Raw genomic sequence first — 27318 nt, forward strand, 5'->3', positions numbered from 1 at the left:
ACAGAAGACTGAATGCAAATTGGCCAAAACTAGAAGATGATGTACTGAAATGGATTCAAGGACACCGTCAAAATGGCATTAGAACTAATACAAAAGTGATTCATATGCACGCTCGTAAGCTAGCGCTACGAACTTAACAAACTTCAAGGCTGAAGTTGGCTGGTGCTACAGGTTTACGAAGCGTCATGGACTTAGCATGCGGACCAAAACCAAAATATCTCAGAAAATGCCACAAGAGTATGAAGAAAAATTATTATCTTTCCATCGCTTTATCATTCAACACCGAAAGAAAATCACTGTGGAACGAAACCAGATAGCGCATAAGGACGAAACTTCTTAAACATATTATGTGCTGAGCAACAGAACTGTTGCCATGAAAGGTCCTAAAACTGCGACTATAAAAACAAGCGGACACGAAAAAATGCACTACGCTGTTGTCCTTTCATGTTGTGCTGCTGTTACGAAACTTGATCTGTAAGTGGACTGCTTCTGTGTTGGCAGCGCTGTGTAGCGCTTTGAACTGGATCTCTGACTGCGCTTTTTTTGTAAGAGACTGTGGCTGATTGGACTCGTTGTTGGAAGTTAGTCGCCAGCAGTGATGGAAGTACTGTTGGGCAGTTGGAGGTGAACAGCCAGCAGTGATGGATGTTAGATAGGAGAAGTTAGCATTGATGGAAGGGTAGATGTCTGAAGTGTTAGCGTAGGTTAACGATCTGTACATGTTCGACTTAGAGATTGAATATTATTCATGATTATATACCTTTGTACTAGATGTCAATGACGATTTATATTCGTGTTTGAAGTGGATGTCACATTATTAAGGTAAAAAATACATATTTGTTTTGGAACAAAGTCTTTCCTTTGCTAACCATATGCCTATTAGTAGTTAGTGGCTTTAGTAGTTAGAATCTTTTATTTAGCTGGCAGTATTTACGCTCGCTGTATTGCAGTAGTTAGCGTAATGAAGATTTTTGTGAGGTAAGTGCTTAATGAAATGTATAGGTTATTGTTAAGATTTCTTTTTAGTCAGTGCCACTCTTTTGCATTAATTATTCGAAGTCAAGTTGTAATTTTTTTCAGCAGTCAGATTGCGTTGCGCTAGAATATTGTGGGTCAGTGTTGACAAGATAATATAAAGAGAAAGTAGGCTCAGTACGTTCAATTTTACTCATCTGTTTCAGAATCAAATGACGTAGAAGTTTCATCTTCTCAGTCATTCAGCAATTTAAGTACAGATTCACAAATTTAAATACAGAAGTTTCAAATCGAATGATCATTCCCAAGCGCCAACTAACGCCAAAACCTTCTGATATACCGCCAGGTGTTGTTTTTCACGTACAGACAAGCGTTGGATGGAAGACGGTGGTATGAATTTATGGATTATGAGAGTGTGGGACAGGTGCTTAATTGAAGAAGAGGTTTCTTCCCGTGCTAGATCAGTTTAGAAATCATTTGAAAAATTCTGTGAAAGATAAACTGAAACAGGGGAACACAGAGCTCGCTGACCGCGCGACTGCTACGGTCGCAGGTTCGAATCCTGCCTCGGGCATGGATGTGTGTGATGTCCTTAGGTTAGTTAGGTTTAAGTAGTTCTAAGTTCTAGGGGACTGATGACCTGAGATGTTAAGTCCCATAGTGCTCAGAGCCATTTTGAACAGAGCTCGCTGTTATTCCGTCAGGGCTTACCACACAACTGCGACCTCTTGATGTATCGATAAGTAAACCACTTAAAGTTTATACGAGAGAAGAATGGACAAAATAGATGATGGATGAAACCCAACAGTAATTCACGGCTAAGGGAGCTTTAAAAGGACCTAGAATCAAACAAGAGTGTCAGTGGATAAACATTCGAGGTCTAGAGTGACAGAAACATTTTTGTTACATCTTTCAAGAAGTGCGGCCTAAGTAAGGCTCGAGATGGCAGCGAATACCATCTTATATATGAAGAGGACATCGATGACGATGAAGAGTAAGAATATGAGGAAGAAGAAAGTTCAGCTGACGATTTTCAGGGATTTTAAAGGCCAGTTCGGTTTTATAAACTCAGATTTTTTTAGTCTGGCTTTGCAACCTGATAATAAAATTGGTAACAATTTTATTCTTCTTAAACAGAGTTGAAAAAATGAAGGTGCGTTTTACAGTCCAGAGCGAAAGGGAAGACATGTTAGCAGAACCTGTAAAAAATATGACATAGTTGGAACTGCAAATTGAGTGACAATATACTGGTTATTTATAAAGCAAATACTTACCTCTGTATTTATTTATGTGTTTAAAAATCAACATCGTTATTGGTTCAATGTTTTAAACCAAAGATTTTTAGAGCTAGTATTTATTTGAATGCAAAATCTTTCGCCGAGTTAAATTGAGACATCATATATAAATTATAAACCAGCCAAATTTTGTGATGGATGTTGTGTGTCCTGTTACTGTTAAGAAGACGTCACAAGTGGAAGTGAAACTTCTACTTCTTTTCTTCAGAAAACTGTGGTGGCTTGTGTATCTTCGAAATCGAAACCAGTGGCGTGTGGCGAAATCTGAGCTAGTGTTAATTAAAGCCATGTGTAGGTAGTAAATGACATCCGTTAGGTAATTTCTCATTACATATTGCTAAGTGACTTAAACTTTTTCAGTCCTAGTCTGAAATATTTTTATAATGTCAACGTTAAATATTTTACGACCACAATAGATAAGTTCCTTCAATGCTTATCACGTTACTCTTTAAAAGTTTATTACGTTATTTTGATGAAAAGGACAGTACTATTAAAAGTGATTACATATATGTAAATATAGGCACATTAATATTAGTCATTGCTGCGAATTTAAGTGCTCCACGTTGAATCCTTTACGATCGTTACCTCAAAGGCAATTAATATTAAAATTATTAGGTTTCCTCTACTATCATTTGCTGTTAACATCTGTTTACTATTATTTGAACTAATTTGTGTGGTAGACTGCTAACTCTTACAGGTAAAGAGAGTGATCAGTAATCGCATAACTAAGCATGTACTGCACGCGACTGTCTCCCGTAATTTACGAGCCGGATTGCGACACACGGTTAATAAAGCATTAGGATAAAATAAATTGAAACGTGCGGCGACATCAGAAGAACTGGAGCTCGAACTTGGACCCTTGCGTTTCTAACGCAATTAATGCCGGTACCAACTTGAAAATTTGTTCCTCGACACCTCAGTGCTAAAAACTGAAAACAAGTATCCCGCCACTGCACTATTTCAATCTGTTCAAATGGTTGCAATGGCTCTGAGCGCTATAGGACTTAACATCTGAGGTCATCAGTCTTCTAGACTTAGAATTACTTAAACCTAACCAACCCAAGGACATCACACACATCCATGCCCGAGGCAGGATTCGAACCTGCGAACGTAGCGGTGGCGTGCTTCCAGACTGACGCGCATAGAACCGCTCGGCCAATCCGGCCGGCTTTCAGTCTGTCAGTAGGTTTGACAGTTCAGCGATGATTGCTTGAGACCGATTCACTTCTGTGATACTTAGCCTTTCTTCGATTGCTCCCGTATCTATATTTCGCACGAAGTACACACTAAATATTTGGTTTCCTTTGATAAAAACTTAAGCAGTTTACGAGTATCAAGTTTCATATTTCACTACAAAAGGGCCGTTACACAAACAAGTCGACACCCTGACGATATCAAGCTGTACGAAAAAAGGACTATAGTAGTCATTCAGAAACACAAATTCTAATACCTTTCTGCTCTTTGCTCGCTATCTATTACAGCATGGGAGTGATACAAAGTCATGTTTAATGAAAACTCATAAACACATTCCAGAAGTAGTATAGAGTAGTCCGAGAGAGTAATCTCACAATGAAGATAAAAGAAGGAATGGAGTACTCATCTGTAGCAACGTAAAACACATCGAAACTGTTCAGGAGCCTTTTGGACCCAAAGAAAATTACATTCAGCCATCCAAACACTTCTCACGAAATGACTCAAACTTTGATATGACTTCTCGCCGTTCCACACAAACTTCTGAGTAGGATTTTTGCTAGTGGCAACGGGATAACTTAGGGAAAGATTTCCACTTCATGCGTTCTTTCGTAGATGTTAGTCTTACGTTGTCTGTGGTAGTGACACATTACAGCTAATAGAAGACAGAGAGGAACAAATGAACGACTCGAAGTTTGAGCTGATCTGTGAAACGTACTCGGCTAATTTAGTTGGCAGAGCAGGGTTCTCAAATATCGGACGCCCCCTTCGTGTTGGGAGCCAAGACACAATTTGATGCATAGGAAATAATAAACACTTCCCACCATCATCAAGAGGAAGAAAGCTTAAAGCCCTTTTTTCACAGTAAAAAAGATACAAGAACTAAAAAAATTAGAAAAATAAGAGTCTAAACTCGAAAAAATTTCAGTTATTACCAGTGATATTACTTGCCACATTTTGCATATTAAATTTAAGTATATGGACCTCGACATGCTCGATTATTTGAAAAATTACGTGCATCGCCGAACCGACTCAGAGGCTGTCGTCAGTGAACAAGTGGTAAGTAGCAGGCACAAGTTTTTTGATACTTTTAATGATTTGGTGGTTCATTTACCAGTCTCATTTTACCTTTACTCATTTTACTTTTATCAGCGGACAATCATTTTATTTTATTGTTATTCGTCTTTGCTTTCTGTTGCGTATAAAATAACGCTTTTTAGTACTAGTGTATTAGTTTCAATAAAAGTCTGTACGCAATTTTTCTATCTTGTTTGGTAATTTATTGAATTGGTTGTTAATAGTATCTGTTATACGTAATTGCATCACCTGTCGTTGTTTCTTGAATTTTGAATGGGCGTGACGCATCAGATGTATAGCTTTAGTGCATCTCCATGCACATGCGGAAGTAATACACAACTCTGTTCATGTATGTTTTAGCAGATTCATGTTGTATTATCGGCTTTATTACTTTGGGTCTCTTAGTACTACAATTTTTGCATAAATATTTTTGAGTTTAAACTTGACCATTTGTTTCTAACACCATTGGTGATAGCTCATATAACATTGTTTTTACCATTTTACTTACTTTTGTCAAGCATTTGTTGGTTGCCACTAACACTTGATGGTTGTTTCCTTCGTTTCATTTTAATTAATCACGATATTCCGCATTAAAATATAGCGAATAAATTCAAATAAAAATACAAATTTCTTCCATGGTATTCTGCAGAGTCACAGGTCGGCACACAGTCTGGCGTTTGCGGTTGTTAATTTTAATTTTTAGAGGCAGCATTCTCTTCAAATGTGTACTGATGTTGTTCTTGTATGCTTAACAGTAGTGGCTACAATTGTGATGCTGTAGTTGCCACACTAATTGCGTCTGAAATTGTTCCATCATCTTTGTTACATGATATGGATGCTATGTACTACCTACGTTTTAATATCTGACGTATATTTGTGTATCATGTAATGATCTTTACTACCAAATGCATGCCACTTTTCACGAAACATTTTTGATAGGTAATCTGGTGAGGGGCTACACATGAAATACGTAATGCAATAAAGAAGTTCAACTAACGTCTGTTGACTGTTGTTAGCGACATATCACCATTGGTTATGATACTCATTTATTTGAGAATTGTTTCTAGCTTCATGCAAGGCAGTCTGTCATGTTTAAAAAATTACCCTAAACTCATCAGTGGTCTACCGTAAATCAGAGGAAGCTACTCATGGAATTCGGTATGTGGGGAGTGCACGTAACGATAATGTTTGTAGTTGAGCGTCGGTCCATCCAGTACATATAATGACAGCTGTAGTAGACGCCAAATAATTAGTGTAAGATCAAAAGAAATGGGTACCAAAGGACGATAAAAATCTTAGTGACTGAAAAACTTTCGAGAAAACCTCAGCCCGTTATTACTAACTTTCCCCTATCATACTGTCATAATTGGCGGACGTTTAAACGACGTAACAATTGAGTCTGATAAATACAGTATTGTAGGTGGTCGCTGCGATCTTGCGGAAGCGTGTCTGACTAGTATCTGAAAGTTCCTGATTCTCGGGTTCGATCCCGGCAACTACTTAAATATTGGAGAAAAGAACATCAGAAATGGTGGCTAAAGAGTTCTGGAATCAGGATGTTCCAACTCTCTGCAAACGGCCTTGTCAAAGAGGCTAGTGGAAAGGCTGAAAGAATCAGCTTTATCAACGGCATGAAGATGAAGAAGGCAAAGGTAATCACTAATCACTGAATTACAGACGCATAACGTGACCCGTAGTTGAAAGAGTGTCATGATAATCTCTCCACTGGAAGAAATTAACGATTGGTCCCCCATTCATATCTCTGGGAGGATACTGCCAAGGGGTAGGTGAATAACCGGCGAAAGGGTAACATTCTATGAAATGGAGCGTTGTGTGCGTGAAATGAGGAGGTGGTAGGGAAGCCAGAAAACCCGAAAAAGCAAATGCCAAAGCTCAGTCTATTTATAATGGGCGTCAATGATGTGACGCCAGCGGCCTTGCCGCACTGGTAACACTGGTTCCCGTTAGATCATCGGATCACCGAAGCTAAGCTCTGTCGGGTTTGGGTAGAACTTGGATGGGTGACCGTCCGGTCTGCAGAGCGCTGTTGGCAAGCGGGGTGCGCTCAACCCTTGTGACGCTATTTGAGGAGCTAATTGACCGTTCTTTTTAGTCAGTGATGTGAATTGGGAAGAAATTAAGGATTTATGATCAGACGCATCTAAGCAGCAGAAAATTGTGTAACAGGAGTAGGATTAGTCATAAATGCTGAATGGGAATGTAGGGCAGAGAGTGAGTTACAGCGAAGATACCGTTATAGGATGACTCTCCTCAGAATCGACAGCAAACCAACGCCAACAAAAATAGCTAAGGCACACATGTCTACGTAATTAGCACAAGGGGTAATATATGGTGGATGTTGAACGTTTAAAGGGAGATGAACAATCGTGGGGAGTAGAAGAGCTCGGTAGGAGAAATGATAAAAGAGAGTGATTGAGTCCTGCAATACATTTCATCAGGTAACTGCGAAAACACTTTTTCAAAAATCGTAAGAGGAAGCCTGTAAATATGGGAAGAAACCAGTTAGATTACATTATCATCAGACAGAGATTACATATAAGATATTGGATTGTGAGACATATCTAGAAGCAGATATACATTCAATTCATAATTTAGGACTGATGAAGAGTAGACTGAAGATAACAAGAATCGCCCCAGAAGAGTCAACATAGAAAGAAGTGGGACACCGAAGTACTAAGGAAGGGCGACGTACGTTTTTCTCTAAGGCTATAGATACTGCGATGATGAATAGCATAGCAGGAAGTTCACTTTAAAGGGGAATGATCCTCTCTGAAAAGAACAATACCAGAAGATGGACAGAGAAAAATAGGTACGAGGAATGTACTTGCGAAAATAACTGGGGTAACACAAGGTGTCATTCAACTGATCGACGAAAGAACGTAGTAAAAAAGAAATTAGGTAAAGAAAAAAATACAGTAACGTGAGTCAGGAAGGAAAGCCAAGACAGTCTGGCTGCAGGAAAAATGTGAAGAAATATTAAAAGAAATGGTCGTCGATAGGACTGCTCCTACATACAGATAAGATGAAACGAAGTTCGGTGAAAAATTCTGGTAAAATATCATCCCCTCAATTCCGAAGGCAGCAAGGGTAAGATCTATCGTACAGACAGTTCAACGAATGGGTCATCCATAATAATATATAGAAGAATGGAAAAGTACGTTGAGTATCAGACGGATAACAAACAAAGAGCCATTACTCATTCATTGGCTTTGTCAAATGCGAAAAGTGTCCGACTAAGTAAAATGTAGTAAGATGTTCGAAATCCACAAGGAAAGACGGGCAACATTCAGTATGTACAAGTACGAAGATGAAAAGTTAAGTATGGACGCTACTAAGAACGAAGTACTCAGAGTAGAAAGGGTATAAGATGTATAGACAGGGATGTGACATTTCTCCCCGAATATTCAATCTAAACATCAGAGAAGTAATAATGCAAGTAAAAGAAACAAGGATCAGGAGTGGAGTTAGAATTCAGGGTGAAAAGATATAGATGACAAGATTCGCTGATGGTATTATTATTTTCATTAAAAATGAGGAAGGATTGGAGGAATGCCACGAACAGTCTAATGAGCACACCCTATGGGTTGAGAGAAAACAGAAGAAAGACGAAAGTAATGAGAAGTATAAGAAACAAATTTAACGATAAAATTGGTGACTACGAATAAGATGAAGTGAAACAAAATAACGCATTACGGTCGAAGCCGGGAGAACATGAAAAGCAGATCAACACAGGCAAAGGGGGCATTCCTGGCCAGAAGTATTAAATATCGCCCTTAATATGAGCAATAAATTTCTGAATATGTATGTCTGCAGCAATCATTGCATGTAAGTGAAACATGGTCTATGCGCTTACCGAAAAAAAGACGTTCACAGCGGTTCAGATGTGATACTGCAGAAGGGTGCTTCAAATTAGGTGAACTTATTAGTTAGTTAGTTAGTTAGATGTTCCATGGATCATTTTGCACGACTGCTGGTAATGATGTCTAAAAAGTCTTTTACATTCACATCCCAAATTAATTTGTACATAGGACTACATTCTGAACATTTCTAAGGTTTATTTATCAAAAAGAAAGAAAGACATAGAGATGTGAGTTAGTCATTCCTACCCATACCCTTTTACACATTACAGTAATAGAAATTCTTCTACGGAATAGAAGGAGTTGTCTAGGAGAAATCTTCTAAGTTTGTTATCAAATTTTAAGTTTGTTATCAAATTTTACTTTGGTGTCTGTCAGATATTTTATATCACTGGGTAAGTGGTCAAAAATTTTTGATGCAGCATTGTGTCCCTTCCCCTCACCCCCTTTTTTTTGTTCTAAAGACAACTTTAAAATGAATGTCATTTTTCCTTCTTGTATTGTAATTATGTACTCCACTGGTCCTTTTGAAATTTAGTTGATTATTTAGAAAAAACTTCATGAAGGAATAATCATACGGTGAAGCAGTAGTCAGAATGCCACACATATGTCTACAAGATGGTCTTGGGTGAGCACCACATATTATTCTTACGGCATGTTTTGGTGCAATGAAGACTTTGTTTTATTCTTACAGCATGTTTTTGTGCAATGAAGACTTTGTTTCTTAATGATTAGTTACGCCCGAACATTACTGAATGAAAACGTGCAAGATATGTCTGCTTACTGATCTGCCTCTTCCAAAATTTGTAATGGTTCTAAGCGCAAATGTGAATTAAGTGGCTTTAAAAGTTCCGAAATGTGGCTTTTTTTTCAATTTAAATTCTAATCAATACGGGCCACCAAGAATTTTGAAGTTTACACACTGTTTATTATTATTTCCTGACCATGCGTTACACTTATCATTGGTGTAGTACCTCTAGATGTGCCGAACTAAATAAGTTGTACCTCTTTAAAATTTAGGGCGAGACCATTCGCAGAAAACCAGTCAATGATACTTTTAATAACTCTGTTTACCATTTCTTCTGTTCCTGTACGTATGCTTGGACGTATTACAATACTAGTGCCATCTGCAAAAAAAGAAAGAAAAAGCACTCTACTTGTTGCATACTACACGGAAGATCGTTCACATGTATTAGTAACAGTGGTGGACTTAAGACTGAATCCTTGGGAACCTCATAGTTGATTCATCCCCAGCCAGAATTATGTTCCTGGACTATATCGCTTGAATTTTAAGTGCAACTTTCTGCATTCTTTTGGTTAGATATGACATTCTCCATTGGTTGGCTATACCATCAGTCCCTATAATCTCTATTTATCTAGGAGAATACTGTGATTCACAGAGCCAAGTGCCTTAGAGAGGTCGCAGAAAATACCAACTGGCATTATTTTACTATTTAAAGGTAAGACATGAGGAGGTCCTGTGTAGAGTTGGCGAGGAGAGCAGTATCGGGAAAATATTTGAAGAAGAAGGGGAGGGATGATAGGACGTGTGTTATGACATCAGGAAGTAATCTCCATAGTATACGAAGGAACTGTAGAGCGCGAAAGCTATAGGAAAATACTCTAATTTTAATATATTCAACAAATAGAGAGGACGTTTGTGCAAACGCTGCTCTGAAAAGAAGAGTTTGGCACTAGAGGAATTCGTGAGAGAGCGCATCACACCAGCGGACTTATCCCAAGAAATACGTGGCTTGTGTGACAAGGTATCTAAGGAAACAATACAAATTGCCTTATCTGAAAACCACCTAGAGCAGATAGTTCAAAATCCCATTCATAAAGAAATATATCAGACATAAAGGCAAGAAATAAACTATAACTCTCTGAAAATGCCCGCGTTTAAAATGGTATCAGTGATCATGAGATGTCTGTAGTAACAATACTTACCAAAGTAATAATGACATTAATACTAACAAAAATATTTTCATGTTCACTATAGTAGACGAAAAGGCGGTAGGTTCGTACGCCAAGGAGGAATTGAGGACGTTCCAATCTTGGCAGGAATGTGAAGAAGAACTGAAGTTCACGTTTAGAAAAATTACTGGTCAAGCACTGGATAGACGCGTAACTAGCAGAAGAGCTGGCAATGGAAGAGATCCTCCATGGTATGCAGTCTATATAGATAAACTTCCAATGAAGCAGTATCCATTGCACAGTAGATGTAAGGCAGAGAATAGGGCTATAGATAAAGAGATGCCAAAGAAAACATGTTTGGGTGCCAAACGAACAATGCATGAAGCCTCCAACGATTACCGTTGAAGAATCGTTTCATGAGACCTCTCATAAAACCCTAACAAATTGTCGTCATACTTTCAGGCTACCCAGAGGCACAAAAGTAAATGTCCTGTCAGTCACCGACGACAAAAGATTTGTAAATGATCATAATACCGACGGTCAATACGTTGGTCTCCTTGGATCTCTGTAGCGGGAATCGAAGTAAAGCTGCGATTGCTGGGATCGTAGGAAGTATGACATGAAAGTCTGCGTAGGTCCCAGAAGTGTGCTCGGATAACCTAAGCCGTCAACGCGACCAATCGCAACAAGCGGAAAATCTGGGTTCGACTCCCAGTTCGCACAAATTTTCGTGTCTCACCAGGAGGTAATATCTACAGACATAATGCATTTCATGTCAGAAATATTCCGGAATTTCGAATAAATTTCGTAAATTTCGTTCAGCAGCAAGATCGTTGCCAGTCTCTGTTCCTTAGTAAAATTTGAATGGTTTATTGCGTGCTGTTATACTGTTGTGCCCGTATGCAATGCACCTACTTGCTACAGATGCATAACGTCTATGCTACGAAATTCGTTACTTTCAGACTTGGTGATACACTTTTAATCATTTTATCAACGTAAGGTTTTTTTAATGTTTTGGAGGATGCCAGCAGCACTTCAGTACTTAGTTATAAGTTCATCTGGGGACTGACTTCAACAAGCAGCGCCTTTCTCATGTATATTCATTGACAATGTGGTTTCCGCAGTGCTGGAAGGGTCCACGACTTCTGCCTTGTTGTATGACGTCACTGTATTTTAATTTTGAAGTACTCTGCGTAACTTCTCTTTTAACTTTTAAACTTATCAGTCTAGTAGACGTGGAGTGCCCGGCGACAGCTTAAAACGGTAATTTAATTTTGAAATTGTTGTGAATGTGCTGGAAAAAAGTTACCTTTACCTTACGCAAAGGAACGTAGCCTTAGCTCCCCAACGGTGTATCTCATAACTATGATTATCTGACAATTATTTTCCTGATCTGGCATCCCGTTTTCTATTATGACGCTAATATGAAAAGTGTATCTACATTGTGTTTGTATGTGCTTGTGAGTGATACATGTGCTGTTATTTCCAACGTATGACTTCCACACGACTAGGCACAAGTTCTGCCATGACATCATGCAGCAGGTAAAGCAACTAAAATTAATTAAAACTGAAATGAGTGCCGTAGACATGGGACAGTTTTTATCAAACCGTAGCTCAGAGTCTTCAGTTATATGGATCATGAGACCCATTAAAATAGTAACTTCGTCTGGTAATCTATCAAAGTAGCAAAACCTTACAACTCAGAATGTAACGACTTATTACACGGCATTACCTTCACGTGTCGAAAGTACCATGCCGAATTTACATTTCGTGTGAAATAAAGATGGGAGTTTGAATAGCACATTAATATTAAAACTGCATCACAACTGAAGTTCAGATTCGCACAGACAAAAGTAACTGTCACAAATCAAGATCTGTACATAAAACACCATGTACCTAAAATATGCTTAACAGACGCATAATGAAGGAAGAATAATTTTTCGAAACACGTTACCTTTAATAAAGCAAAGTGTGGGAGAAGTGAATTTTAAATAGTGAATCTAATAACTGCCACTAATGGGGTGGAAACGGAAAATATTGTTTAAGTATACGCGAATCATTCAATTATTTAAAGACGACTAAATTAAGTCCTGATAAATTCTCTAGCGGTTTAACGAATACAGTCGTATTAACTTAACAGCTAAATAAATAATAAGTGCAAGCCGTGGGGGCTACCCCCGTAACTGATATGTAACGTAACTGAGGTGTGTGAGGTGTGCTCAAAAAGGAACGGGAATTCTGTAATTTCTCATGTTCTATTAGTCCGATAAGCGCGACTGTTTCGTTGTTGTGTTGGTAAACCAGTCTGAAAAATATCCGCATCAGATAAACAGCCGCATCGGATATGTAGGTTGCTGCCGTCTGTAAGATAAGTTACATGTGTGGTGCTAGTATTGGCGATTATTATTTTGTATAAAAATGGATCGAGGTCTGCGTGTTTACCGAACGAGGTGGCGCAGTGGTTCGCCAACTCGACTTGCATTCGGGAAGACGACGGTTCGATCCAACGTCTGGACGTCCTGATTTAGATTTTCTGTGGTTTCTCAAAATCGCTTGTGGCAAATGCAGGGGTCGTTCCTTTGAAAGGTTGCGGCCGATTTTCTTCCCCATCCTTCCCTAATCAGATCTTGCTCCGTCTCTAATGACTTCATTGTCGACGGGTCGTTAAACACTAATTTCCTCCATATCCCTCTCCTATGCAGGGTGTTTGTTTTAACGTGAGACAACTGAAAATCTCGAAATCGACGTATAGTACGAAACAGATAAACTCTTCTAAGTGAAAAGTCACTATTAATGAAGAGGACATCTATCTGCCTACCTCCCAATCACCCCTCGTACGTGGGTACTTTGAAACAATAACCGCCAATTTTTATTGCATATTCGGATGCTGCGCCCAAAAGTACGTACGGTTTCTTCAAACCATTGCTTCCCATTCGTGGCAGATGGCGCTATAATCGACAAATATCAAGTGTGCCTGTTTTTCTTTTTCGGTTATAAAGAGGCGCTTTTGATTCTACATTCCATTTATGATGTAAATGTAAACATTTGTGTTCTACTACAATATGTTAGAGTTTTCAATGTCTGGTTCGACACTACGTTTAGCGGGATCCAGGAACAATAACGTGGATGCTTGATTTCGGTGAGTCTCCTTGCCCCATCACCATTCGGGAACTTGATTTCGGTGACTATTCATGGCAGGTGTGCCTATCACTATTACTTCATGAGTATTTTACGTTATTACAGTGGTTGTAGTTTGTATTCCGCGGGTAGCCGAATAGCTTCCAGTGCGAGAGCTATTGTGAATGGTCGGAAAAACACACCGAATTCAGTCACCACTGATGGCGGGGGTTGGAAGTCGGCCACCGAAATCTAGCATTCCGATTGTTTGGAGGTTCATCACCATTAACTCCATAGGCAACAGAAAACTACGGTATCAAACAAGTAGCTTATTTGCCAGAAATTTCAGTCTATAGCCCTGTTCCTTCTACTGTACAGTCACAGTTGGAACATCAGTATCAACCGTTAAAACACGAAGCTTTACAGTTTCATCGTTTGCTGCTGTTGGCTGATAACATAGCAGTATACGGCGAAGTATCGCCCTTGGCCTGCTGTTGGAAGATGACTTTGACTTTGTCTTTGGTGTGACTGATGGGGGCTTGTTCTAAATGTAGAGAACGTGGGTTAATGAAGATGAGTGAGATAAGCAATCCTGGGATGTTCGAATGTAATATTAGTAACTCTTGACGAAGGCGTAGCTTTGTAAAGCGATGTTAAACGAGCACACACGGACGGTAGTAGGGAAGTGAAGAGACGACATTAGTTTATTGTTGGGAATTTTAGGAAAGTGTACCTCGTCAACAAAGGAGAGAACATATAGAACAATTGTGCGACCCATTCTTGAGTACTGCTCGACATTGTGGGATCCTCACCAGTTCTGACTAAAAGAAGACAATGAAGCACAAGCGACTTCTAATCAAGCTGCGGGCCAATGGGGTATCGTCTCAGTTGTGCGACTGGATTCGTGATTTCCTGTCCGGAAGGTCGCAGTTCGTAGTAACTGACGGCAAATCATCGAGAAAAACTGAAGTGATATCAAGTGTTCCCCATGGAAGCGTCCTGGGACCTCCGCAGTTCCTGATCTATATAAATGACCTGGGTGACAATCTGAGCAGTTCTCTTAGGTTGTTCGCGGATGATGCTGTAATTTACCGTCTAGTAAGGTCATCCGAAGGCCAGTATCAGTTGCAAAGCGATTTAGAAAAGATTGCTGTTTGGTGTGGCAGGTGGCAGTTGACGCTAAATAACGAAATGTGTGAGGTGAGTTCAAAAAGATATCCGTTGGAATTCGATCACTCGATAAATAGTACAATTCTCAAGGCTGTCAATTCAACTAAGTACCTGGGTGTTAAAATTACGAACAACTTCAGTTGGAAAGACCACATAGATAATATTGTGGGGAAGGCGAGCCAAAGGTTGCGTTTCATAGGCAGGACACTTAGAAGATGCAACAAGTCCACTAAAGAGACAGCTGACAAAACACTCGTTCGTCCTCTGTTAGAAAATTGCTGCGCGGTGTGGGATCCTTACCAGGTGGGATTGACGGAGGACATCGAAAGGGTGCAAAAAAGGGCAGCTCGTTTTGTATTATCACGTAATAGGGGAGATAGTGTGGCAGATATGATACGCGAGTTGGGATGGAAGTCATTAAAGCAAAGACGTTTTTCGTCGCGGCGAGATCTATTTACGAAATTTCAGTCACCAACTTTCTCTTCAGAAATATTTCGTTGAGCCCAACCTACATAGGTAGGAATGATCATCAAAATAAAATAAGAGAAATCAGAGCTCGAACAGAAAGGTTAAGGTGTTCGTTTTTCCCGCGCGCTGTTCGGGAGTAGAATGGTAGGGAGATAGTATGATTGTGGTTCGATGAACCCTCTGCCAAGCACTTAAATGTGAATTGGAGAGTAATCATGTAGATGTAGATGTAGATGTAGATGTAGAGCAGCGCTGCTACACTGGTACATTTGATCGATACGCGAGTGTTTACAGTGGTGCTTCGTTGACTCAAATGGGAATCCCTGGAAGGAAGATGATACTGTATTTACGAAGCGCTATCGAGAATGTGGAACACACATTTGCAGCTGACTGCAGTATGATTCTACTGATATCAATGCACGTTTCGCCAAAGAATCACGAGTACAAAACAAAAGAAATTTGATTTCGTAAGGAGGTATATTCGAATAGGCAGTAGTTTTTCCCCTGCTGCATTTCAGAGTGGAAGAGGAAAGAAAGGAACTTGTGGTGGTATAATGTGATTTCCGCCATAGATCGTACGGTGGCTTCCAGATTATGTATGTAGATGTTAGAAACAACTACTTTCAGTGTTGTGTCTGGCGGTGAAAATGAGGTGACGGACAAACATTAAGGCAGATCAGCGCCTGACCGCTTGAAGTGCCAGTACGACGGCTGTACTTGACAGATTGAGTCACAATGTCTACAGGCGTAAAGTACCTGATGCCGAAAGCGTAACTCGGGAATCTCTGGAGCAATTTCAACTAAATGTTCTACAAACATGACTCATTATTTGTGCTATAGGCCCATCTATAAAAGTCCTGCGTGGGTCTTATACAAATACCTACAATCCCTAGATGTGGGTTGGTTCAAATGGCTCTGAGCACTATGGGACTTAACTTCTGAGGTCATCAGTACCCCAGAACTTAGAGCTACTTAAACCTAACTAACCTAAGGACATCACACGCATCCATGCCCGACACAGGATTCGAACCTGCGACCGTAGCGGTCGCGTGGTTCCAGACTCTAGATGTGGGGGTAGAGATGAAAGCCGTATGTAAAAATTCGGTATCAAACGTCATCAGTATCGAATACATAGTCGAATTATAGGCACTAGAGTCTTTCGTGACCTAAAGAAGTTCCTCCCCTAGAAGAGTGTTTGTGTGTGTGTGTGTGTGTGTGTGTGCGTGTGCGTGTCTGTTTTTGAGGGACATTCGGACAGTCCTGAAGATGTTTCGTCCCTAGAAACGTGCATATGGAAACGCGTGCGCACGCGCGCGCGCGCGCGCGCGTGCGCGCGTGTGTGTGTGTGTGTGTGTGTGTGTGTGTGTGTGTGTGTGTGTGAGCGTGTCTGTGCGTAGGGGTGGGGTGGGGGGGGGTGTAAGGACAGTGACGTATCAGTGCACATCTGTAATGTCTGAAGCAGTTTCTACTAGACATGGAAAAAACAGTTGTATAAATTACTGTGAGAGTCAGACTACCCTAGGAACCGTACAGCTGACGGCAGAAGTAAAAAGGGATGACATAAAAGCACAACGCAGGGATGCCTGGAGTAATTTCGAGCAAATCAGGTATATGCATGGCTCATTATTTGTACAGAACTACGGTGGGAGTAATACACCCCCACTCATAGGGATGGGGACGGGGTAATAAGAGGGCAATATTAAAAAAGGTCTAAAGCAACCTATTTCTTTCCCGCATTTATTTAACTGTCGATGATTTATAAACATGAAGAGTATTTTGCCTCTTACTTGTAATGTTCAGTGCGTCAACCAGGTTCCAAAAATGAGCTCTCTAGCGAGCCAATAATTTTGTCTGTGTGTTTCGGGACCAAATATAATACCAAACAGCTGAACACAACGGATAAATTTAACATCTACTGTGGAGTCATAAGGTGTAAAACGGCAGAGGATCCACCTGTGCAGTATATGTGACATGAGCATAAACCGACTAAGCTATGGGTGAAAAGAGCTAGTACTGCTATAAAAACGGAATAAAGTGCAGCTAAATTTGAGGAAAGTTAAATACTGCTTTGAATAAAACAGTTACTTTACGAGTGTTATAACCGCTTCGAAGAATGCCGTGAATACCACGAAGGTCACGTCAGCCTTGGACCCGTCAGCACATAAGCCGACGAAATGGTGAACGAAATACACCCCTTCGACACCCCTCACTCTCTGCATGCATGCCCTCAGGCGCTAGAGCAGCAGCAGCGGAGAGCCATTCTGGTGAATGGATGTTCACGTCTCTGTACAGGCACGTTTTTAAAGGTGCAATAAAGGTATGCGAGTGACATCGAGAGTGTTTCCAAACCGGGGGGTATTAGGGGGACCTTTCCTGTTTTATTCACCCCTTCCCTACCCACCCTCCCCTCCCCCAGTGAGCACGTCACATGAGGTGCGAATAAAGACAGTTGAAGAAACATAAACACACTTAGCTGCCTTGGATTGTATTCAGATTTCGTCGAATCATTTTTAACGGCCTCTAGTGATTCTCCGATGTACACCAGAGCTCAAAATTTCGATCGCGCTACACTCCAAAGAGGTCAGATCACATTCAAAGGGGTTGCAGTCCATCAATGGCCTTAGAAGAGCATGGAATCGTCCAGGGCGTGTAAGCAGTGTTGCACTTTGTCAAGAACGTTGTCCTGTTGTTCGAACCACTGCGAACAGTCGCTTTCGATTGCGAAGTGTGAGTTAATGAACGCCAGACAAAGTGTGGTTTAATTGAAGGCCTTCATGGAACCTCCTGCGACCTTCTTGTGTCTAATAAAGCGGCGGTGTGTCGGAAATGTTTTCCTCGGCCATCCACGGCAACGATGGCTTTGGGCAGAATTGTGGTGAAATTTGTTGCGAATGTGACATCATTAATCTACATTACACCATACATGACATTCTGAGTTGTGTACGTTTTCGCATGTATTGAATTCTTACTGCTTGAAACGTCCGAATCCCAGAGTGATGTGGCAGGACGCGAATCTTTTGCACCGTTGCAGAGGAAAGTTGTAAGGACTTTTGAGCCAAATTTTAAACTTACGCGTCGCAGTGGGAGACAATCACGGAGTTTCTAAAAAGTTATCCCTTAATTGTATTGTTTAATTTCGAGCTGCGTGGTGGTCAGAAATCGCTAGAAGAAGTCATCAACGACGCAGAACTACTGAAACGGTTCATAACAGATGATGAAACAGGGTTTTATGGATGTGACGTCGAAACTAAGGCTTAATTGTGTCAGTGGAAGTATTTGTGATCACTAAGACCTGGAAAAGCTCAATAAATGAGGGCAACTGTGAAGTTTATGCTCGCTGACTTCTTAGTTTGTAATAGCACAGAGCAGCATGAGCTGGTACGTCTAACGGTCAACAAGGAGTACTGATTATAAGATATACGACGTCTGCGTGAAGATCGGGGTTTGTGGCAGAACAATTCATAACTTATACTCCACGATAATGCACGTGCTCGTATTTAGCAGTTCCTTCTAGAATTTTTTTGGCCAAAAGCAATACTGCAATGATGCTGGAGACTCTGTGTTCCCCAAAACAAGACTGCCTGTAACTGTTTTTTGCTACTAAAATGAAAGGTGGATTCAGAAACCGCTGTCCTGTCCCAGTACAGGTAAAATTGAAAACGCATCTCGGAGACGACTAAAAGCTACTCTACAGATCGAGTCCCAAAAGTCAGCGCTGCAATAAGTGTGCAATATCTACTGGTGACAATTTCAAAGAGGCTTACGTTGATGTTGACGAATGACTTATCCCCAAAGAAAAAATACCTTCGTTATTTTTTTTAAAACATTTTAATAATCTCGATCGCAATAAAATATAACTACAGCTTGATGACTACCGCTCCTCAGATCATACTTACACTAGAATTGGTATCAATGTAGAGTCTTTATCACGACAACATCGCTACTAAGTGAAACTGGTCGGCATTAAAAGGACGGTCAGCGATAAGTGTGCTGCTGGTACACTAAGAGAAATGGGTTTACCAACCATTTAATATTGTCAAGTTACAGTACGTACCAATGCTTTTGTAGTCAACACTACTCTTAGTTACAAATTCTGGTGTAAACATTGCCGAATACCACTTTAAAGGAGTACGGACAGAAGTCCTGTCGTGGTGAGATTTTCCTCTACTTTCACTTCAGTCGTCTTGCATTCTTTTGCTTCGACTTTTTTTCTGTTGATTTAGCTGTTGAATTTCGCTGTAGATTTTGACATTGTATGTACAAAATGAAAGTGAAATAAATATGAAGTCTGTAGACTGTAACGACATGCTATTGTATCAAAAGACGGTGGTGCCGGATGTATAGCAATAAATAAATGCAAGCAGGATGATTGCCAGTCACCTGGAACCGATAAATATCAAGTTTAAATTTTATTGCGATTAGTTAAAGGTAAAGACTGTGATGTAGCCCCCTTACCGGAGTATCGTCCTGAATGCAAGTAGAGTGGAGCGCCCTGGTGCTAGGAGAGGGAGGAGCAACAAGTAAGTGACTCACCCGTACTTTATCCCCAGGATAGAGGTCCGGTGCTCATTTTGACAGCTGGATGAGTGGATCTGGGGCTGGCCTGGATGGACTCGGACGAGGTAGGGTTCCCACCCATATCCAGCACTGAACCCAGGACCTGCAGTCACGGAGTCGAGTGCTCTATCCACTAGACATCCATAGCCCTACTTTACAGCGATCAAGCCCGTTAAAATAAACAGTATAATCCATACATATTACACAGATGGATGTGCATATGTATGTATGTATATATGTATGTATGTGTCTTCCACATCGCCTTCTAAACATCGGTACAGATTTCAACCAAAGTTGGTGAACATGTTACTTACTGTCTGGAAAGAATCGCCGTGGGATAAGAACCACGTACCTAACAAAGGGGCGCAGTTGGGGGTGGAAAACAAGAGTATATTATGACGCACGAATTCCTGAACTTTTCATCCACTGTTTGAGAATGAGTACACTTAGTGAGTTGCAACAAAACTGACACACAACTTCAAACCTTTACGAAAATTGTTCTCGCTGACGGCACCCACAAAATGATGAAATGAAAAAAAAGTTTATCTGTTACTACGTTTATCGCTGCTCCATGCAGTAAAACTGCGGGATCATGCATGAAGTTTTTAATTTATTTTGTTTTTATTACTAAATCTATTTACAACAAATTTCGCAGACAGTATTCACAACTGCCACTCAATGTATCTACAAACGTATATATCATCGTGCGACGCATAGTTCAGAACATATAACGTCATAAACACTGAGATGCATAAAAAACTACCATGTCAGGCAAGCTGTTTCAAATTTATTTTATTTTTTCTACTAACTCTCTTTTCAACAAAATTTCCTAGAGAATATCTAAAACTGTCGCTGAATGTACTTACAAAATTACACACATCAAAAAAAGTTTTGCATCACCCTGGTTCCCAGAACTCCTGAAGATAGACGTTGACTGTGGATATTGTATCACAGACGGAGCCGCTTTGACTGCTCAGAGATGTCACTAAACCCACAGAAAGATGTGAACGACCATGTATGAGCAGAGTCCGTTAGACAGAGGGGGTCCGACAGCCGATCAGTTCCAGTCATTCCACCAGGAAGGAGGTGCACGGTTCATGTTGTCTGTAGTTCAACCATGCCTAGGCAGTCAATACCGCGGTTCGATCGCATCCGAATTGTTACTTTGTGCCACGAAGGGCTCCCAACAAGGAAAGTGTTCAGGCGTCTCGGAGTGAACCAAAGCTATGTTGTTCGGACATGGAGAAGATACAGAGAGACAGGAACTGTCGATGTCATGCCTCGCTCACGCCACCGAAGGGCTACTACTGCAGTGGATGGCCACTACCTATGAATTATGGCTCGGAGAAACACTCACAGCAACGCCACCATGTTGAATAACGCTTTTCGTGCAGCCATAGGACGTCGTGTTACGACTCAAACTGTGCGCAATAGGCTGCATGATGCGCAACTTCACTCCCGACGTCCATGGCGAGGCCCACCTTTGCAACCACGACACCATGCAGCGCGCTGCAGATGGTCCCAACAACATGCCGAATGGACCTCTCAGGATTGGCATCACGTTCTCTTCACCGATAAGTGTCGCAAATGCCTTCAACCAGACAGTCGTCGGAGACGTGTTTGGAGGCAACCCGGTCAGGCTAAACGTCTTCGACAAACTGTCCAGCGAGTGTAGAAAGGTGGAGGTTCCCTACTATTTTGGGGTGCATTATGTGGGGCCGACGAATGCCGCTGGTTGTGATGGAAGGCGCTGTACGATACGTGAATGCCATCCTCCGACCGATAGTGCAACCATATCGGCAGCATATTGGTGAGGCATTTGTTTTCATGGACGAAAATTCGCGCCCCCTTCATGCTCATCTTGTGAATGACTTTCTTCAGGATAACGACATCGCTCGACTAGAGGGGTCAGCATGTTCTCCAGACATGAACCCTATCGAACATGTCTGGGACAGATTGAAAAGGGCTGTTCGTGGACGACGTGACGCCGGCCGGAGTGGCCGAGCGGTTCCACGCGCTTCAGTTTGGAACCGTGCGACCGCTATGGTCGCAGGTTAGAATTCTGCCTCGGGCATGGATGTGTATGATGTCCTTAGGTTAGTTAGGTTTAAGTAGTTCTAAGTTATAGGGGACTGATGACCTCCGATGTTGAGTCCCATAGTGCTCAGAGCCATTTGAACCATTTGTCCAAGGTCGCTAGTGAAAAGAGACTAAAAGGAATACGAAATTCATATATGCAAGAGGACTTCGAAACGTAAATTAAATGTTAATGAGGCTGGACAAGTAACTTTTATTCTACAAAGTACTGGGAAGTTATAATTAAACTTTTCCTATTTAGCACGTTGCAACACGGAATCTAATTACCGTACGAGGACCAAACGTGGTAGCGTTATTGTGAAGGACATTGGAAGAGAAAGAATGCAGAATCAATTCGATTGAAACACTTTTAATGTGCTGTTACGGTACATCATACCATTAAATACCGGCACCATTACTGCTACAAAACGGGCTCAGTAGGGCGCCCGTCAGTGTCCAGAAGAGTCTGAAAGCGCAGGATTGCATTCTCTACAGCAGAACGAAGTATATCAGTAGGTAAGATGGCTAACTCCATTCATATGCTGCGCTTCAGATCAGCACATATCCCATAGTGCTCAGAGGTTTTTTTTTCTTTTTTCTTTTTTTTTTTTCGACGACGTGACCGACCAACCACACTGAGGGATGTTAGCGAATCGCCGTTGAGGAGTGGGACAATCTGGCTTAACAGTGCTTTGATGATCTTGTGGATAGTACTCCACTACAAACAGAGGCATGCATCAATGCAAGTGGACGTGCTACTGGGTATTAGAGGTACCGGTGTGTACAGCAATCTGGACCACCACTTCTGTAGGTCTCGCTGTATGGTGGTACAACATGCAATGTGTGGTTTTCACGAGCAATAAAAAGGGTGGAAATGATGTTGATGTTGTTCTCTACTCCAATTTTCTGTACAGGTTCCGGAACTCTCGGAACCGAGGTGATGCAAAACTTTTTTTTTTGATGTGTTTGTATCATCGTACTACACATAGTTCAGGAGACTTAATATCACAAACACTGAACGTGCCTGAAAAATTACATCACTGTACTATACACTTTTCAGGAGATATAACATTATAAAGATTGAGCTGCGTGGAAACGAAAGTGCAGGGCGATATTAGCTACTGATACTGTTATAATATGTGTAGCTATATGTATGGCATGTTTCACATGTACGTGAAATATGTGTGACATGTGCTTACTCTGACAAAGTGGCAGGTAAAAACGTCTTAAACCCCTGTATCGAATTCAACCAAAATTGGTACACATATTATTTAGTACCTGGAAAGGCATACTGATGGAGTGAAACCACCAACCACCATTGGGGATGGGGAGCAATGCTCAGAGGGCGTGGGAAGGAGGAGATGGACATAGATTGGAGAGGAGGAGTTGGACACAGATAGGGGTGGGGGGTGGAGAAGGTGGACACAGAGAGAGAGAGGGAGGAGGAAATGGACAGAGAAAGGGAAGAAGAAGAAATTAACAAAGAGAAGAGGAGAAGGAAATGAATAGAGAGAGCGAGAGCGTGGTACCACGTATAGATAGCGGCCAAGAAGTTACCATCTGAAGTCAACAGCGGTCACGTGGGATCTGGCGGTCCCAACAGTGGGCACCCTGTGAGCCACAGCTCCAGTGGCTCCGTACTACGAGAGACCTCTGTCACTAGCAGCGACGCAGCCCATCTGTGCTTGGAGCCTCTTCCTTGTGATATTGACAGCTGGACTCTGTTCCTTGCTGTATTATTTGTAATGAGTCTTCGTAAACTCCAAGAAATACATGTTAAGTAAGTATTCTCTTTACTATATTTACTTCTTAGCAAATAATTGCTGCTCCTGTCCAGCATTCGTATAGCGACAGTTGCCTCACCGGTATGCAGCCCACTTCTCCTTAACATTGTGTATGAAGTCATACATTACAGGGGGATGAGCAGTTTGACAGAGAGAGGGAGAGAAAGAGGTGGACAGAGTGAGCGGTGTGGAGGAGATTGATTTATGGGGTAGAGCAGTTGAACTTAAATGGGGCAGAGGGGATGAAGTTTGGGGCAGGACTAGGAGACGAACTTAGAGGTGGGAAGGAGAAGATGGATCAGCAGAAGATTGGAATAAATACACACACGGGCAATGCTGAGTCTTCCTCAGAAGGCGATGTTGATGATGACGAAGTCCCATACTCCGTGACGGAGCGTAGGGGAACAATGTGGGAGACCCGCACCGCCGTACTAGGCAAGGTCCTAGTGGAGGTGGTTTACCATTGCCTTCCTCCGACCGTAATGGGGATGAATTATGATGGCCGGCCGGTGTGGCCGAGCGGTTCTAGGCGCTACAGTCTGGAACCGCGCGACCACTACGGTCGCAGGTTCGAATCCTGCCTCGGGCATGGATGTGTGTGATATCCTTAGGTTAGTAAGGTTTAAGTAGTTCTAAGTTCTAGGGGACTGATGAGCTCAGAAGTTAAGTCCCATAGTCCTCAGAGCCATTTGAACCAGGAATGATGATGATGAAGATGACACAACAACACCCAGTCATCTCGAGGCCGGAAAAATCCCTGACCCCGCCGGGAATCGAACCCGGGACCCCGTGCTCGGGAAGCGAGAACGCTACCGCGAGACCACAAGCAGCGGACAAGGCGATGTTAGATCTTACAAATATTGAATGAGACTGTAAAGTGGTTACTCACCTAGATACGAGAATCAAGGAGGTGATCGTTGTCCTGGACCATCTGCTCTCCTTGCTGGATCTGTAGACGAACCTCGCTCGTATGGACAGAGTATGTGGCGGATTCGCTAGAGGCCGCGGGAAGAGCGCCATCTTTGACATCTAGAGGAGTGTCGCGGTACTGCTGTGCCGTCGTCGTCGCCGCGGGCAGCAGCGACTCCTGCGTTTTACCAGTAGCTGCACACGACGGCCGTGGTGCCAGAGCGGCGTGGTCGGCTGTACCCTCCGGTCTGAAGCAGGGCAGGACGCGGCGGAACTCCTTGCGGAAGTTCTCGTTCATCCAGGCGTACAGGAACGGGTTGTAGCAGGTGGAGCTCATGGCGAGCGCGTGCACCAGGAAGAAGCAGAGGTTGAAGTAGCGCCAGGTGCCGAACGAGGTGAAGACGTCGTTGGCGAGGTTGAGCAGCGTGAGCGGCATCCAGGAGAGGCCGAAGATGGCGACCATGGCGACGAGCATGCGGTTGGTGCGGCGTTTGCGCTCGCGGTCGGCGTCATCTCTGCGCGTCGAGCGGCAGCCGGGTTTGTGGCGCGCGCGCCGGCCCAGACGCAGCGAGACGCGGACGTAGCAGAAGGCGGAAACTGCGAAGGGCAGCGCGAACTGGGCGGCGGCGGTGACGGCGCCGTAGGCGAGGCGCGCGCGCTCCGACGGCCAGCTCTCCTCGCAGTAGTAGTAGCCGTGCTCGGCGCGCAGCACCGTGTACAGGCCGTAGGGCAGCGTGGCCAGCGCCGAGAACAGCCAGATGCCGGCCAGCGACCAGGCGCACGTGGAGAGGCGCATGCGCGGCCGGAACGGGTGCACGATCACGAAGAAGCGGTCGACCGCGATGCTCGTCAGCGTCAGCGTCGACGTGTAGACGCTGGTGCCCTGCGCGAGCACGACGGCGCGGCACAGCGCGCCGCCGAACACCCAGCTGCCCAGGAAGGTGTAGAGCGGCGTGAAGGGCACGCACAGCGCGCACAGCAGCACGTCCGACAGCGCCAGGTTGCCGATGAACACGTTCGTCACGGTGTGCATTGCGCGGTTGCGCGCCACCACCACCACGACCAGCGCGTTGCCCGCCAGGCCCAGCACAAAGATGGTCGTGTACACCACGCAGAACAGCGCCTGCACGAACGCGTTATAGATGATATCTCCCGCCATGTCGTACTCACCAAAGTCCGAACTCTGGTTGGACACCCTGTGCAAAGAATAGTTCCCCTCCATGTCCATACTATCAGATTGTCCTCCAACTTCACCAGACATTATCTCGAGCAGAGGAGAACTCAAATGGCAGCCACAAATATATTTTCTTCAGAATACACGCTACAACTGAAGGTAATCCTTGACTGACTAAAAGTCCTATATCTGCTTAACAGGTTCGTATTTCATTTCGCTACCCGTCATGACGCAATGGAATATCTTAAGAGGTTGACACCCATAAAATTACATAACCAACCAAGCATGTAACCCTTGTCGGTTGCATTTTACACATTCTCACAGCATTAGGAGACAAATCACCTAGTACCATACGGCTGTTTGTTGCTATGTCACTCCTTGGAAAAACTGATATGTATAATTCTGTCAGAGTATAACGACTAGAGCACTTTTATTGTATTCAGGTATTCCTATGCATATTTAAACAAATATTTCTAGCAGTCCATTTCTAATCGATTATACACCTGTTCTCGCCTCGAAGATCTTTGTTAATAGCGGTAGAGACGCTGATATCACGCAGCCAGTGGCATCTATCATAATCATCATCATCATAATCACCATCATACACGAGATTAACATTTCCAGTTCCATACTAAAATGTAATGCATGGTTTTTGCGCAGCAAAACATACCTAATGGTTTCTTGAGCTTGACAAATGTTAGCTTCTGAATATATTATGGCTAGATTTTACACATCATTACATGTTTTTCTCAGATATAACGATCACCTTTACGCTTTGAAGATCAAAAGCACAGTAAAACTCTTTACGATCTGAAATTCACTATAAATAATCCCACTGTCTATCAACTCATAAAACAGCTCCAAATAGACAGTACACTTTAAATTGTTTTAGAAACGAAAATTAATAGCTAATACGAAACTTTTTTAGTTTCCTGTTTGGTAGGTTCTCTAGTACCCCATCTAAGCGAAATGAAACAATATTTGGCACAACAACACTTCACTAAGGAAATTCGTTAGTAGCACCATAATTGCAAAAGTTCAATCACGTGTCACTAAATCGACTTAAATCTTTGAAACAGTGAAGATAAATCGTTTGATTTCATAACTGCAACGACGGAAATGACTAACTAAATGTTCTGAGGAATATATGCACCAGAGTTGCTTGTAACTAATTTTTCATGCCTTTACTCCAAAATGCTTCTGTGTTCACCATGTGTGTTTAATATGCCAAACTTATTGGATGAGTAACTTAAGAAATGTTCAGTAATAATTGTTAATTTGAAATATTACGTGTCATTAAGTTTCTGTAGCGGTTGCAGAAATTACGAACGTGTTCAACAGTTATTTGTAGCTGCGACGCACTTCCAAACTAGCTTAAATTGCGTGAAGAAGAGTAAAACACAAGTTTATATACCTGTTTCGAAAATATTTCACGTGACACTAGTAGGTACAGTGTAATAATTTACCTGAAACACTCTCAGAATAAATTCTTCTGCTGGGAATACCATTCGAGATATGTGAACAAATGTAAGATTACATACTTTTACTCACAGATGGCCGCACCGCGGTTACTGTAAACTGTCATAGCGGACTATCTCCGTCACATTCACTGAGACACACTGACTCTGTTTCGCCGCTTTCACAGCGGCCGCAGACATTCCTTTACTGCGGACGCAATCATCCGAAGCTGTCTGCGGTAACAGCTTCTGGAAGCTGTCAGGGACAGCCGTGGC

The 27318-nt window shown here is 42.3% G+C and overlaps 1 protein-coding gene across 1 annotated transcript in view; it reads right to left on the reverse strand.

The window, feature by feature from the left end:
* LOC126176299 (prolactin-releasing peptide receptor-like) overlaps positions 1 to 25672 on the reverse strand; it is a 231785-nt gene extending 206113 nt beyond the window's left edge. Inside the window, exon 1 of the mRNA XM_049923450.1 lies at positions 24392 to 25672. Within this exon, the coding sequence (XP_049779407.1) occupies positions 24392 to 25672 (1281 nt within the window). The remainder of the gene's footprint in view (positions 1 to 24391) is intronic.
* Positions 25673 to 27318: the final 1646 nt, after the last annotated feature.

This window comes from Schistocerca cancellata, chromosome 3, assembly GCF_023864275.1.
Source record: "Schistocerca cancellata isolate TAMUIC-IGC-003103 chromosome 3, iqSchCanc2.1, whole genome shotgun sequence".
NCBI classification, from domain to species: domain Eukaryota; kingdom Metazoa; phylum Arthropoda; class Insecta; order Orthoptera; family Acrididae; genus Schistocerca; species Schistocerca cancellata.